The sequence below is a fragment of the Brachyhypopomus gauderio genome, unplaced genomic scaffold (genome assembly GCF_052324685.1).
Source record: "Brachyhypopomus gauderio isolate BG-103 unplaced genomic scaffold, BGAUD_0.2 sc95, whole genome shotgun sequence".
Lineage (NCBI taxonomy): Eukaryota > Metazoa > Chordata > Actinopteri > Gymnotiformes > Hypopomidae > Brachyhypopomus > Brachyhypopomus gauderio.
In genome coordinates, this window is record NW_027506916.1 from 147,081 (window position 1) to 164,052 (window position 16,972).

Below are 16,972 nucleotides of genomic sequence, written 5' to 3' on the forward strand. Positions count from 1 at the left end.
TCTGGAACATCCAAATGCTCTCTAGCAAACTTCAGACGTGCCTGGATATGGACTGGCTTAAGCAGGGGGACACGTCTGGCACTGCAAGATCTGAGTCCCTGGCGTCGTAGTGTGTTGCTGATGGTAGCCTTTGTAACGTTGGTCCCAGCTTTCTGCAGGTCATTCACTAGATCCCCCCTTGTGGTTCTGGGATTTTTCCTCACCGTTCTTGTGATCATTTTGACCCCACGGGCTGAGATCTTGCGTGGAGCCCCAGATCGAGGGAGATTAGTAGTGGTCTTGTAGGTCTTCCATTTTCTGATTATTGCTCCCACAGTAGATTTCTTCACACCAAGCTGCTTGCCTATTGCAGATTCAGTCTTCCCAGCCTAGTGCAGGTCTACAATTCAGTTTCTGGTGTCCTCCGACAGCTCTTTCGTCTTCACCATAGTGGAGTTTGGAGTGTGACTGTTTGAGGTTGTGGGCAGGTGTCTTTTATACTGTTAACGACTTCAAACAGGTGCCATTAATACAGGTAATGAGTGGGGGAAAGAGGAGCCTCTTAAAAAAGAAGTTACAGGTCTGTGACAGCCAGAAATCTTGCTTGTTTGTAGGTGACCAAATACTTATTTTCCACCATTATTTGCAAATAAATTCTTTAAAAGTCAGACAAAATGATTTTCTCAAATTATTTTTCACATTTTGTCTCTCATAGTTGAGGTCTACCTATGATGTCAATTACAGGCCTCTCTCATCTTTATAAGTGGGAGAACTTGCACAATTGGTGACTGACTAAATACTTATTTTCCCCACTGTATCACAAAGATGCTCCTTAATTAAGAATTGTGATTGCCAGTAGCAATAAAGTTGCCATCGCTTTCCAGACGTGCCTAAATCAGCCTGAATGTCCTTTTCAGTTAAATGTGCCCATAAAAATAAGAAAGTAGCTGTTTTAGATTTTCAAAAAAATATTTTGCAACATGAATAACATACTGTACAGTAAACATTTATTATAATTATTACATTATGGTCATGCATACTTACATTATTAATAATGACATAATTACATTCTGTATTTTAATAATGTAATTATGTATGTTTGTTTTTCTGTAATAAAGAGGTGTATTTGTGCATGACACACACAGCAGATGTGATTCTGTCACAGTGTTGCCATTATACTATTTTTGGCAAATCTAATTATAGAGCAGTGTACTCTTCATAACAACAGCACTGATGATGTAGATGATGTAAGCTGAGGTCAGTGCTATTTAAGAGTGGAGTACGCTAAGGGAATGAAGCATATTACTGTATATTCAAATTACATCAGAGAACAGAGGAAATTGGTGGTGGTTGGGGGTGTATCTAACGCTCCCAGCCAAGGAGAACACACGTCAGCACCAGTGTTGACTGGGAGCTTGCTGAGCCAATCAGCATTCAGCTAGCCAAGTGTGTCATCAGGCTGAGATTGAGGAAGGGTTCTCTCATTCTCTCCCCCTTTTCTCCCTCCTCTCTCTCTCTCTCTCTCTCTCTCTCTTTCTCTCTCTCTCTCTCTCTCTCTCTCTCTCTCCCCCCATCTCTCCGGTGTGCGGAGCTGTGCTGTGTGCGCTTGCCTGTGTGTGTGTGTGTGTGTGTGTGTGGCGTGTGTGTCCGTGGGGTGATGAAATGGCAGAGAGTCAGACTGTCTCCCGGGAGCTTCTCCCAGCCCGAGGATGAACGAGGGAGCCTGCTGCTTTAGCCTGAAGGCCAAGCTTTCTGAACGGGCCTCTCTCTCTCTACCTCTCTCTCTCTCTACCTCTCTTTTTCTCCCTCGTTCGCTCGCTCGTGCTTCCGATCTCTACCTTTTTTCCCTCCATCTTCTTCTGGTGAGCAGGCGGATCATCACCCTCCACTGAGCCCCTTTTCCATCCTAGTCGTGCGGGTGGTGCTGGTGGTGCTGGTGGTGCCCCCCCCCCTTCACCTCCCCTCTCATTTTTTTTCTTTTTCCCCGTGTTCGTGAGGAGTCACTCTCTGGAATAGCAAACCTCCATGTATGACAATTTGTACCTGCATGGATTTGAAGACTCGGAGGCGGTAAGTGGATGGGGCTGTTGGGCTGTTGGGCTGTTTGTTTTTCTTTCTTTTCTTTCCTCTTGCCTGTGATGTTGAGCCAGTGTATCGTGCTGCTGCTTGTGTTTGTGTTTGTGTGTGTGTGTGTGTGTGTGTGTGTGGGTGCGTGCATGCGTGTGTGTGTGTGTGTGGGAGACGAGCACTAGCCCAGCTGTGCTGCACACACAGGACCTGTGAGACTCACCGTAACACAATGTTCAGAGATGCAACCGAGCGATCACCGTGGGTGTGCTGTATGAACTGTGGGCATGCGTGTGCTTGTACTTGTGTGTGTGTGTGTGTGTGTGGGTGTGGGTGTGTGTGTGTGTGTGTGGGTGTGTGTGTGTGTGTGTGTGTGTGCTGTATGAACTGTGGGCATGCGTGTGCTTGTACTTCTGTGTGTGTGTGTGCAAATTCATCATTTGCATTTATCGACTATCCTTTCCAAGATACTACAGATATGTAAAGTGAAGATATTTTTTATTTTTCCTTTATACCTCTCACATGTGTTCATCTACAGCAGTGTGTCCTGTATCACATGGGCGCTGGCAACAGGGGTTCATATTTATGCAGGGAATCTGGGAAGCGTACCTACTGTAAGGGCTGTAAGGACTCCTGTGTTGAATATCATGCTAGAGTCATTAGATCTCTGCACTTACTACAGGGCCAGGGTCACTGGACAGGCAGGTCCCCTGCGATGATGTGTGTAGGTGTCATGAGGTTTAGGAGGTCCTCATGAATGCCTGCTGTAAAAAGAGTTGGGGGGGGGGGGGGGGAGTGCGTGAATGCTGGGGTGTCACAGATACTGGGATGTTGTGTGCTCGTTCTGTTCAGCTGAGACAATGTAAAGTTGTTTGGAAATGTTTGGAAAGTTGTTAGATGTGGAGCTCTCCATATGTTAGATGTTGGGGGATGAGTTGTTAAGGGATGTGGAGATGTTAGGAAATGTGGAGATGTTAGGAAATGTGGAGATGTTGGGGGATGTGGAGATGTTGGGGGATGTGGAGATGTTAGGGGATGTGGAGATGTTAGGGGATGTGGAGATATTAGGGGATGTGGAGATATTAGGGCATGTGGAGAAGTTAGGAGATGTTAGGGGATGTGGAGATATTAGGAGATGTTAGGGCATGTGGAGATGTTAGGGCATGTGGAGATGTTAGGGCATGTGGAGATGTTGGGGATGTGGAGATGTTAGGAGATGTTAGGGGATGTGGAGATGTTAGGGGATGTGGAGATGTTAGGGGATGTGGAGATGTTAGGGCATGTGGAGATGTTGGGGGATGTGGAGATGTTAGGAGATGTTAGGAGATGTTAGGAGATGTTAGGAGATGTTAGGAGATGTTAGGAGATGTTGGGGGATGTGGAGATGTTGGGGGATATGGAGATTTTAGGGCATGTGGAGATGTTAGGAGATGTTAGGGGATGTGGAGATGTTAGGAGATGTTAGGGCATGTGGAGATGTTGGGGATGTGGAGATGTTAGGGGATGTGGAGATGTTGGGGATGTGGAGATGTTAGGGGATGTGGAGATATTAGGGCATGTGGAGATGTTAGGATATGTTAGGGGATGTGGAGATGTTGGGGGATGTGGAGATGTTGGGGATGTGGAGATGTTAGGGGATGTGGAGATGTTAGGGCATGTGGAGATGTTAGGAGATGTTGGGGGATGTGGAGATGTTAGGAGATGTTAGGAGATGTTAGGGGATGTGGAGATGTTAGGGGATATGGAGATTTTAGGGCATGTGGAGATTTTAGGAGATGTTAGGGGCTGTGGAGATGTTAGGAGATGTTAGGGCATGTGGAGATGTTAGGAGATGTTAGGGCATGTGGAGATGTTGGGGATGTGGAGATGTTGGGGATGTGGAGATGTTAGGGGATGTGGAGATATTAGGGCATGTGGAGATGTTAGGATATGTTAGGGGATGTGGAAATGTTGGGGATGTGGAGATGTTAGGGGATGTGGAGATGTTAGGGGATGTGGAGATGTTAGGGGATGTGGAGATATTAGGGCATGTGGAGATGTTGGGGATGTGGAGATGTTAGGGGATGTGGAGATATTAGGGCATGTGGAGATGTTAGGAGATGTTAGGGCATGTGGAGATGTTAGGGGATGTGGAGATATTAGGGCATGTGGAGATGTTAGGAGATGTTAGGGCATGTGGAGATATTAGGGGATATGGAGATTTTAGGGCATGTGGAGATGTTAGGGGATGTGGAGATGTTGGGGGATTGGGGGATGTGGAGATGTGGAGATGTTGGGGGATGTGGAGATGTTAGGAGATGTGGAGATGTTGGGGGATGTGGAGATGTTGGGGGATGTGGAGATGTTGGGGGATGTGGAGATGTTGGGGGATGTGGAGATGTTAGGGGATGTGGAGATGTTAGGAGATGTTAGGGGATGTGGAGATATTAGGGCTTGTGGAGATGTTAGGAGATGTTAGGGGATGTGGAGATGTTGGGGGATGTGGAGATGTTAGGCTATGCGGAGTTGTTAGGGGATGTGAAGTTGTTAGGGGATGTGGAGATGTTAGAGCGGGTAAGAGGTGGAATTTATGGTGACTGCAAATAGTGTTTGTTTTCAGTGCTCTTTGTATAATGTCTTATATGTGTGTGTTTGTATGAAAGATTGAGGTGGAGAGAGACAGAGAGAGAAAATATATGTTGCATTGGTTGTAACATACTGTCAAAGTCTTGGCATAAGACCAAATGGCCCTTTGACATGAGAAGCTGTCAATGATGTGCTGTTTAATTTCAGACTAAATGCTCTAACTCTTCCAAGGCTAACATTAAGGTTAACTGAGAGCAGTCCTTTTACACTAACACTTTTAGCAGAGTGCAATCCTTTTACACTAACACTGTTCGCTGAGAGCGGTCCTTTTACGCTAACACTGTTAGCTGAGAGCAGTCATTTTATGCTAACACTGTTAGCTGAGAATGGTCCTTTTCAATCAATCAATCAATCAAATTTTATTTATATAGCGCTTTTTACAACAGTTGTTGTCACAAAGCAGCTTTACAAGTGCCGAGTCCTAGCCCGCAGTGAGCAAGCCAAAGGCGACAGTGGCAAGGAAAAACTCCCTAGTTTTTTTGCATGAGGAAGAAACCTTGAGAGGAACCAAGACTCAGGGGGGGAACCCATCCTCGTCTGGCCGACACCGGTCACCATGACAACAACAACAATTTAGACAGAAAGAAGAGAAAGAAAAGGAAAAATATGTAATAATGTCCATCATGATGTATGCATCCGGTTAGGCAGGAGGTGGCTGGCCCAGGATGGATCGCTGGTCTCCTCATCTCATTATTCCTCAAGCAGGCGGGCAGCCATGTGGAGAAATGAAACAGTAACAGTTAGTTTTACACTAACACTGTTAGCTGAGAGCACTACGTTTACACTAACATTGTTAGCTGAGAGCAGTATTTTTACACTAACACTGATGGTAGCAGAGAGCCGTCCTATTACACTAACATTGTTAGCTGACAGCGGTCCTTTTACACTAACACTGTTAGCTGAGGGCAGTACGTTTACACTAACATTGTTAGCTGAGAGCAGTATTTTTACACAAACACTGATGTTAGCAGAGGGTCCCGGCAAAAAAACTAAGTTAGTTCAAACCATGATTCAGACTGTTTCTGCACACTTTAAATCTGTTTTTTTCTCGCTGTGTCCATTTTAAACCCCTCCGGTAACGTTTTACATTCGCCACCCCGCGCTCAACAACTTACGTTCGCTGCCACACACCCCCAACTCCCCCCCCCCCCCCCCAACCCCCCCCCCCCCCCCCCCCCCCCCCCCCCCCGCTCAACAACTTACGTTCGACACCCCCCCCGTCAACAGATTACACTCGCTCAGTATGACAGTGTCCTTGTTTTTCAGTGTCAGACCTAGGTGGCAACCCTAACACTAACACTGTTAGCTGAGAACAGTCCTTTTACACTAACACTTTTAGTTGAGCGATCCTTTTATGCTAACACTTTTAGTTGAGCGATCCTTTTATGCTAACACTTTTAGTTGAGAGCGATACTTTTATGCTAACACTTTTAGTTGAGAGCAGTGTTTTTACACTAACACTGTTAGTTGAGAACAGTGTTTTTTACACTAACACTGTTAGCTGAGAGCAGTGTTTTTACACTAACACTGTTAGCTGAGAGCGGTCCTTTTATGCTAACACTTTTAGTTGAGAGCAGTGTTTTTACACTAATAGGCCTACTGTTATCTCAAAGTCCTTTATTGGTCTCTTCATACTGTCACGTCACCAGGGTTCAGGGGTATCTTGTCTATGTTGGAGCCGAATAAATATCTTCTTTCCTTTAGCTGTTTGAACTCATGTGAATAACACGGTGTGTAGTATCGTGCACAGCCCTGTCCATCTGTTTCCACACTGTAATATCCACCCTTTAAGGAGGAATCCTCATCGTTTAGGAAGCAGGTTTGTTTGAACGAATAAGAAACATTTTTACATCTGCTAATTCTTAAGCTTCTGGTGGAGAGCTTTTTCAAAAGACCATGAAGCTCATTATTAAGTAATAAAGAGAACAGCCTTATTATGTCTGTTTTCATCTTAATATGCTTTCATCTTAAACTAATCTGTAATATTCACACTCACAGAAAGTGAGAGAAATAGGGAGAAGAGAGAAATCAGCTAACATGTATGTGTGTGAAATCCGTGGATGAGCCTGGTCATGATTAAAACACATCTCCACTCTGCTTCTAACAGTTCTGCAGTGATTACTCATTCTGGGGTTTAGGACCGGTCTTCCACTCAACCCTGGATGTCTTCTTTAACAAAACATTGTTATGTCACCAGAATTAATAACTCATAGGATTGGACAATGAAACCATTCATTTCCCCACAGAATTATCGGCTGTGGGGGGGAGGGGCAAGTGACCACAATCATCAGTTGGGGGGGAGGGGCAGGAGATCAGAATCATCAGTTAGGGGGAGGGGCAGGAGATCCGAATCATCAGTTGTGGGGGGGGAGGGGGGGGGCAGGAGATCAGAATCATCAGTTAGGGGGAGGGGCAGGAGATCAGAATCATCAGTTGGGGGGAGGGGCAGGAGATCAGAATCATCAGTTGTGGGGGGAGGGGCAGGAGATCCGAATCATCAGTTGTGGGGGGGGGAGGGGCAGGAGATCAGAATCATCAGTTAGGGGGAGGGGCAGGAGATCAGAATCATCAGTTGGGGGGAGGGGCAGGAGATCAGAATCATCAGTTGGGGGGAGGGGCAGGAGATCCGAATCATCAGTTGTGGGGGGGGGGGAGGGGCAGGAGATCAGAATCATCAGTTAGGGGGAGGGGCAGGAGATCAGAATCATCAGTTGGGGGGGAGGGGCAGGAGATCAGAATCATCAGTGGGGGGGAGGGGCAGGAGATCAGAATCATCAGTTGGGGGGAGGGGCAGGAGATCAGAATCATCAGTTGTGGGGGGGAGGGGCAGGAGATCAAAATCATTAGTGGGGGGGAGGGGGGAGGGGTTCAGGAGATCAGCATACTCGTGCATTTCTTTGTTTCCCGAATCAGGCATTTTGTGATTGGACGCTCTGCACTGTTACCGGGTCCCTGCTGAAGTAAGCTGGAGTGGAGCGGCTGTGCTGCACTGTAGGAAGAAGTGCTTCACCGTGTGTGTTTGTGTGTGTGTGTGTGTGTGTGTGTGTGTGTGTGTGCGTGTGTGTTAAGGAAGTGCCTTACCATGTGTGTGTGGATCTTAAGCCAACTGCAACTCTCTCTATTCCTAATGCGATATTGACCCGATTGCTTCTTTTACCGACTCAAGCTAATGTCGTCCCCGTCTGGACCCTCACGTCTTCCCCCACTGTACTCCACTCAGACACCATCCACTAAGACCTGCCACACCTGCTGGGAAAGCGTCCCTGGTTATCTGGAAGGGCAAAGCCCAGAAGGGATACAGTTTGTGTTGTTCATGTTGGAGGATTTATCAAGACATCTGCTTCATGGATCTAACTGAAGATTTGATGGAGAATTCAAGTGAAAATACTCAGATTTTGTACTGTGAAGTCTTTCACGGTCCCAAGAAGGTACTGCATTTCTGGACGTGGAGAACATCATGTCACGTTAGTGGGACACATGAAGGTGTTTCAGGTGTACACATGCATAGTTAGTGTTTAATGTTAAGGAATTCTCTCCAGCTAACTAAATAAGAAGTGAAACCTGAAAGAAGTGTGTGCTGTTTGAAGGAGAGTGTGAATGTGAACGAAGTTGTTTGGAATGCGCCGTTCAGTGTCCAGCGACAGACGTGGAGTGTAGTAGAAAAGTTAGTGGGGAATATTGAAGCTGCTGTTAGTGTTTGTGGGGTTAGTGGGGAATATTGAAGCTGCTGTTAGTGTTTGTGGGGTTAGTGGGGAATATTGAAGCTGCTGTTAGTGTTTGTGGGGTTAGTGGGGAATATTAAAGGTGCTGTTAGTGTTTGTGGGGTTAGTGGGGAATATTAAAGGTGCTGTTAGTGTTTGTGGGGTTAGTGGGGAATATTAAAGGTGCTGTTAGTGTTTGTGGGGTTAGTGGGGAATATTAAAGGTGCTGTTAGTGTTTGTGGGGTTAGTGGGGAATATTAAAGGTGCTGTTAGTGTTTGTGGGGTTAGTGGGGAATATTAAAGGTGCTGTTAGTGTTTGTGGGGTTAGTGGGGAATATTAAAGGTGCTGTTAGTGTTTGTGGGGTTAGTGGGGAATATTGAAGCTGCTGTTAGTGTTTGTGGGGTTAGTGGGGAATATTGAAGCTGCTGTTAGTGTTTGTGGGGTTAGTGGGGAATATTAAAGGTGCTGTTAGTGTTTGTGGGGTTAGTGGGGAATATTAAAGGTGCTGTTAGTGTTTGTGGGGTTAGTGGGGAATATTGAAGCTGCTGTTAGTGTTTGTTTGGTTAGTGAGGAAGGGGCCATCTGCTCTTGGAAAAAGAAGCAGACATCTGTGTTTACAAATTAAATAAGATTATATATATGCCTTGGAAATGTCAAATACAACATTTTTGTTGCTTACATTGTGATGTAGCTGGTCTGTGTGAGTCAGATTTCACCATGATGCTGCATTTGTTACGGTGAGTGATTGGGACACATTTTCTGTGAGTTCCTGCAGATGTTCTGGACTTTGAGAAGGACATGCAGGGTGACATCAGTAGTTTAGAAAAGCACAGCAGGAGACGCATGGGCCACCGTACACCTGTGCATGGCCTCTACTGCAACGGGTTTCTTTACTTCACAGAAGTCCTGATTTCCACACAGACAGCCTATAGCAGGGGTGGGCAATTAATTTTTCCAAGGGGCCACATGAGAAATGAATAGTTTTAATTGACCGGATTAATACACTTTTTCTGTACTATACAAATATACTGTATAAATTATACACATTACATTTTAACAAAATAAATGCTGAATGAAACATTACATGATAAAACGAAAATGTAGAGGACAGAATTATATAATTAATGAACTTGTGGTTGTTCAGTTTAGAAAGTACTTTTTTCTAAATAAATAAATACAAGAAAAAAAACTAAAAAAAAAAAAAAAACTAGCATCACATCGACCACAGCTGTCACATCCGCCATACATAGCCATCACAGCTCCATGTATGACAATCAGTAACTTGGCTGTATCATCATAGCTCTTGTCCAGAGCCAAGACTAAATATATATATATATATATATATATATCTGCTTTGTTTTGCAGCTGAATGTCCAAATTCCCCTTTTTTCTCAGGAAAAAAGGAAAGACCACTAAACATTTTTGGACAAACTCCCCATCAGAGAATGTCTTACTATTTCTTGCGGTGTTGTGGGATCACAGAGCTGCTCCTGACCGCTGCATCCCTGGATGAGTACCGCTCTGTTAAACATCCCTGGATGAGTACCGCTCTGTTAAACATCCATGGATGAGTACCGCTCTGTTAAACATCCCTGGATGAGTACCTCTCTGTTAAACATCCCTGGATGAGTACAGCTCTGTTAAACATCCCTGGATGAGTACCGCTCTGTTAAACATCCCTGGATGAGTACCTCTCTGTTAAACATCCCTGGATGAGTACAGCTCTGTTAAACATCCCTGGATGAGTACCGCTCTGTTAAACATCCTTGCTGGCTTTGCAGTTTCGTAGATCGTCAAATGCTTGTGCTGGTTCTGCATCAGTCTAGTTCTTGTGTTTCTCTACATGTTTACTCTCATAATAGCGAATGAAGGTGCATGAGCGAATTGACAGGACACAAATTATAATAATAGCAATATAATAAAAAATAATAAAAGCAGTGTGAAGTTTTTTTCATACACTTATCATGGTATAATAGGTGTCACGCATAGTCAAACATTTACTTTTGACTTCTAACTTATCAACAATCTCACGCAGGGTGGTCAGAGATAGTCACAGGGCCAGATGTAGCACACGTGCTGTACAATGCCCGAGTCTGGCCTACAGCGTATTCTAAGTATTGAGAAACTACAACTTTATTTTGGGTCTGAGGCTTTATGTAGTCATGAAAGGAAATAATCAGAGTTGAGGTACACAGACCTGCTCAGAACGGATGTATCACATACACCTCAGAGTAGGCTTGGCTATTTCAGTTACACTTAAGCATGAAAACACAGAGTGGAATAACAAAACAGCTGCAGAAACCCAGAAGGAGGCACCCAACACCTGTGTTCAGTCCCTTCCCAACACCACTGACCACGTGTACATCTGTGTACTGGGCACGTGGTCTTTAAAGGGTGTTTAGTGTGAAAAATAAAAATCTGCTTCCACAGGGCACGTCTGGATCCATTTCCTGCACACTTTGTGCACGTGTGACTGACGAGTGTGCTCTCTACTGCTCCCTGCAGGGCTCCGCGGATTCTTACACTAGCAGGCCGTCCGACTCAGATGTGTCGCTGGAGGAAGAGAGGCAGGAGGGCGGGAGTCAGGGGAGACAGGAGCGAGAACAGCAGGCCGCCGTCCAGTTGGAGAGGGCCAAGGTGCCAACCTGAACACCCAGAACAACAGTCAGAACAACACCCAAAACAACAGTCAGAACAACACACAGACACACCCAGAATAAATCAGAACACACCCAAACACGCAAAACAAGTTAGAACACCCAGAACAACAGTCAGAATAACACCCAAAACAACAGTCAGAACAACACACAGACACACCCAGAACAAATCAGAACACACCCAAACACACGCAAAACAAGTTAGAACACCCAGAACAACAGTCAGAATAACACCCAGAACAACACCCAAACACACCTAAAACAGTCAGAACACACCCAAACACACACAGAACAACAGTCAGAATAACACCCAGAACAACACCCAAACACACCTAAAACAGTCAGTACATACCCAAACATACACAGAACAAGTTAGAACACCCAAACACACCCAGAACAACAGTCAGAATAACACCCAGAACAACACCCAAAACAGTCAGAACACACCCAAACACACACAGAACAAGTTAGAACACCCAAACACACCCATAACAACAGTCAGAATAACACCTAAAACAACCGTCAGAAAAACACCCAAACATACCCAGAACAACAGTCAGGACACACTCAGAACAACAGTCAGAACACACAGAACACCCCCAGAACAACAGTCAGAACAACTGTCAGAACACAACCAGAACAACTCTCAGAACACAGCCAGAACAACAGTCAGAACAACACCCAGACACAAAGAACCGTCATAACACAACCAGATCAAGTCAGAACACAACCAGAACAGTCAGAACACCCCTGAAAACAACAGTCAGAACACCCCTGAGAACAACAGTCAGAACACCCCTGAGAACAACAGTCAGAACACACCCGGAACAACAGTCAGAACACACCCAGAACAACAGTCAGAACAAAATCCAGAACAGTCAGAACACACCCAAAAAAGTCAGAACACACCCAGAACAACAGTCAGAACGATACCCAAACACAACCACAAAAAGTCATTACACACCCAGAACAACAGTCAGAACACACCCGGAACAACAGTCAGCACACACCCAGAACAAGTCAGAACAATACCCAAGCACAACCAGAACAAGTCATTACACACCCAGAACAACAGTCAGAACACACCCAAACACCCAGAACAATAGTCAGAACACCCCTGGAACAACAGTCAGAACACACTCGGAACAACAGTCAGCACACACCCAGAACAAGTCAGAACACACCCAAACGCACACAGAACAAGTTAGAACACCCAAACACACCCAGAACAACAGTCAGAATAACACCTAGAACAACAGTCAGAACAACACCCAAACATACCCAGTACAATAGTCAGAACACACCCAGAACAACAGTCAGAACAATACCCAAACACAACCAGAACAAATCATAACACACCCAGAACAGTCATAACACAACCAGATCAAGTCAGAACAACACCCAAACATACCCAGAACAACAGTCAGAACACACCCAGAACAAGTCAGAACAATACCTAAACACAACCAGAACAAGTCATAACACACCCAGAACAGTCATAACACAACCAGATCAAGTCAGAATAACAGTCAGAACACACCCAGAACAACAGTCAGAACACACCCTAACACACCCGGAACAACAGTCAGCACACACCCAAAACAACAGTCAGAACGACAACCAAACACACAGAACAACACCTAGAACAGTCAGAACAACACCCAAACACACCCAGAACTGTCACAACACAACCAGATCAAGTCAGAACACACCCAAACACCCCCAGAATAACAGTAAGAACACTCCAGAACAACAGTCAGAATACACCCAGAACAATCAGAACACACCCAGAACAGCCAGAACAATACCCAAACACAACCAAAACAAGTCAGAACACAACCAGAACAACAGTCAGAACACACCCAGAACAACACCCAAACACACGCAGAACCGTCAGAACAATACCCAAACACAACCAGAACAAGTCAGAACACACCCAGAACAGTCATAACACAACCAGATCAAGTCAGAACAACAGTCAGAACACACCCAGAACAGTCAGAACACACCCAGAACAACAGCCAAACACACCCAGAACCGTCAGAACAATACCCAAACACAACCAGAACAACAGTCAGAACACACCCAGAACAACAGTCAGAACACCCCCAGAACAACAGTCAGAACACACCCGAACACACCCGGAACAACAGTCAGCACACACCCAGAACAGTCAGAACAACACCCAGAACAAGTCAGAACAACACCCAAACACACCCAGAACAACAGTCAGAACACACCCAGAACAACAACCAGAACAATACCCAAACACAACCAAAACAAGTCAGAACACACCCAGAACAACAGTCAGAACACACCCAGAACAACACCCAAACACACCCAGAACCGTCAGAACAACAGTCAGAACAATACCCAAACACAACCAGATCAAGTCAGAACAACAGTCAGAACACACCCAGAACAACAGTCAGAACACACCCGGAACAACAGTCAGCATACACCCAACAGTCAGAACAACACCCAAACACCCAGAACAACACCCAAACACACCTAGAACAGCCAGAACATACGCAAAACAACAGAACACACCCAAACACCCCCAGAACAATATTCAGAACAACACCCAAACACAACCAGAACAGCTGTCAGAACAACACCCAAAAACACCTAGAACAACAGTCAGAACCCACCCAGAACAGTCAGAACACCCCCAAACACACCTGGAACAACAGTCAGAACACACCTAGAACAGTCAGAACACATCCAGAACAACACCCAAACACACCTAGAACAGCCAGAACATACCCAGAACAATAGTCAGAACAGCACCCAAACACAACCAGAACAGCTGTCAGAACACAGTCAGAACAACACCCAAACACCCAGAACAACAGTCAGAACACACCCAGAACAACAGTCAGAACAACACCCAAACACACCCAAAACAACAGTCAGAACACACCCAGAACAACAGTCAGAACACACCCAAACACCCCCAGAATAACAGTCAGAACAACACCCAAACACAACACGTTTGTAATAGGTAAGTACTGTGACATGTAAGCCATCTAACATTTGGCCCTCTGGGGTCTCACAGGCTAAAGCAGTGGCGTTCGCCGTGAAAACCAATGTGAGTTACTGTGGCGCCCTGGATGAGGATGTTCCTGTGCCTGGCTCTGCCATCTCCTTTGATGCAAAGGACTTCCTACACATCAAAGAGGTATGTAGGCCCACCGGCCACCAGTGCGAAGTATTGGCTTATTGTGTTTGACCAACACCAACAGAAGTATGACATTATAACAGTATAACATAACATATATGACATTAGAACTATGATGTTATAACTATATGACATTATAACCACAATGTTATAACTATATAACATAAACAAATATTTTAGAACTATGACATAACTATATGACATTATAACAATGTTACAACTATATGACATAACTATATGACATTATGAATACACTGCTGCACTGAACACATTTTTATTCCAAATGAATTTCAAAACATTTTATGGCAAACAAATATCAGCTTACTTATTTAGTTAGTATCAGCCGTAGCTCACTTGTAAAGGAAGTCAGAAACAGGACTGCGGAAGAGCAGGAGAACACAGAAACAAAGACCAGGCTGAGCACAGCAGGACGTTCCCACGCTGTCCTCTGCTCTCGCCCTCTCTTGCACGAACAGAAGTTCAACAACGACTGGTGGATCGGCCGTCTGGTGAAGGAGGGCTGTGAGATCGGCTTCATCCCCAGCCCTCTGAAACTGGAGAACATCCGGGCCCTGCTGGAGCAGAAGAAGAGCCGTGTGCAAGGGTAAGCAGGACCTCCACCCGCTCCGCCCGCAGGACCTCCACCCCCTACCTGCAAGACCCTCACCCACCAACTTGAATTTGTTTGAAGGTGGCCAACTTCAATTTGTTGGGCTTTTTGTGTTTGATTTGGTTTTCTTGACTTGGGCTCAGGATCCTGAGCATGTGAAGGTGTGTAGGAGGGGGTTTGTTCTTGGAGTTGTCATGGGATGTCTGGGTTTGCTATTGGGGTTGTCATGGGATGTCTGGGTTTGCTATTGGGGTTGTCATGGGATGTCTGGGTTTGCTATTGGAGTTGTCATGGGATGTCTGGGTTTGCTATTGGGGTTGTCATGGGATGTCTGGGTTTGTTCTTGGAGTTGTCATGGGATGTCTGGGTTTGTTCTTGGAGTTGTCATGGGATGTCTGGGTTTGCTATTGGGGTTGTCATGGGATGTCTGGGTTTGCTATTGGAGTTGTCATGGGATGTCTGGGTTTGCTATTGGGGTTGTCATGGAATGTCTGGGTTTGCTATTGGAGTTGTCATGGGATGTCTGGGTTTGCTATTGGGGTTGTCTTGGGATATCCGGTTTATTAGGGTTGTCTTGACCTCTTGACCTCTGCTTTTTGATCCCAGAAAATCCAATCCTGTTTATTTTATTTCTTATTAATATTTTTGTAATATTTAAGAGGGTGAGACCAAACGTCTACGACTACATAATAATAATTTGTCATTGTCAAACAATATGTCATGTGGTTATAAACAGTGTAATCTCATGTATCTGCAGACATGTGTTTTGGCTTGTCTCTTGGAGGGTGGGTTGGGTATTCTCCATGTTTGGTGAATCTCCATGTTTGATTCTCACGGAGTCAGAACACCACCGCCTCATGTACTTGGGTTACCTGTTGTTTGTTACATGCATTTAACATCCTCTTTGCAGTAATATTGAGTTCTTGCTTGTCTTACGTCGCTTCAACCTGACACAATGTGATTCTTTTCACCAGTTCTCAGTTCATAACCACTATAACAATTTTTCAGCAGTGAAAATCTTACTAATACTAACTGTAAGGTTTTTATAAAGAATAAGGTAAATTTTCTCATTTTGGCATATAATGATATAAATAAACAGTTAAAGACATTAAGTTTGAGTTTTCATATAATAGTACTATGGAGAGTCAGCTTAACACTGTCCACTCTGTGTGTCTGTTTGTTCACTCTTTAGTAAGTCCAGCGGAAGCTCGTCCTCCAGCTTGGGGGATGTGATGACATCAGGTGAGCCTGTGGTCTGGGGGGTGGGGCTGGGGAAAGGGGGCGGGGTCACAGGAATCCCCACGAAAAGAGGAATCGTAGGCATTTACTTCACCACTGTCCTGCGTAAGGCTAAAGAATGAACACGAAGCTTCTTGTGAACATGGGACAGTGAATTATGATGTTCTGAGGGTTCGTATCAATTTTCAGCATTTATCAAAGCGAGAAAAACTACTCTGACTTCCTCTTCTTTTTTGTCCACAGGCAAGCAGAAACAAAAAGTGGTAAGTGTCCCGACCTCGCCATCTTCGTTCAGCATCTGGCCTTTCATGCCCACGTCTGCAACACCTGGCACACCCCGTGCCATAGGGCTTTCCACACCCCTGTGCTATAGGGGTCTTCCACACCCCTGTGCCATAGGGTCTTCCACACCCCTGTGCCATAGGGTCTTCCACACCCCTGTGCCATAGGGGCCTTCCACACCCCTGTGCCATAGGGCTTTCCACACCCCTGTGCTATAGGGGTCTTCCACACCCCTGTGCCATAGGGCTTTCCACACCCCTGTGCTATAGGGGTCTTCCACACCCCTGTGCCGTAGAGCCTTCCACACCCCTGTGCCATAGGGTCTTCCACACCCCTGTGCCATAGGGTCTTCCACACCCCTGTGCTATAGGGGTCTTCCACACCCCTGTGCCATAGGTCCTTCCACACCCCTGTGCCATAGGGTCTTCCACACCCCTGTGCTATAGGGGTCTTCCACACCCCTGTGCTATAGGGGCCTTCCACACCCCTGTGCCATAGGGCCTTCCACACCCCTGTGCTATAGGGGTCTTCCACACCCCTGTGCTATAGGGGTCTTCCACACCCCTGTGCCATAGGGCCTTCCACAGCCCTGTGCTTTGTTTGCTGCCATATATGCTAAAGTACTGAGGT

The 16,972-nt window shown here is 45.6% G+C and overlaps 1 protein-coding gene across 3 annotated transcripts in view; it reads left to right on the forward strand.

Annotated features, from left to right (window-relative positions):
- The window catches only part of cacnb4b (calcium channel, voltage-dependent, beta 4b subunit), a 49,325-nt gene that overhangs the window by 14,606 nt on the left and 17,747 nt on the right, over nt 1-16,972 (forward strand). Inside the window, exons 1-6 of one of the 3 annotated variants that reach the window (XM_076992607.1) lie at nt 1,443-2,049; nt 10,879-11,010; nt 14,089-14,211; nt 14,688-14,815; nt 16,014-16,063; nt 16,304-16,323. In XM_076992607.1, the coding sequence (XP_076848722.1) occupies nt 2,005-2,049; nt 10,879-11,010; nt 14,089-14,211; nt 14,688-14,815; nt 16,014-16,063; nt 16,304-16,323 (498 nt within the window). In that variant the 5' untranslated portion in view covers nt 1,443-2,004. Of the gene's footprint in view, nt 1-1,442; nt 2,050-10,878; nt 11,011-14,088; nt 14,212-14,687; nt 14,816-16,013; nt 16,064-16,303; nt 16,324-16,972 lie in introns of those variants that run through there. The other 2 variants (XM_076992605.1, XR_013125604.1) reach the window with 2 other exon arrangements.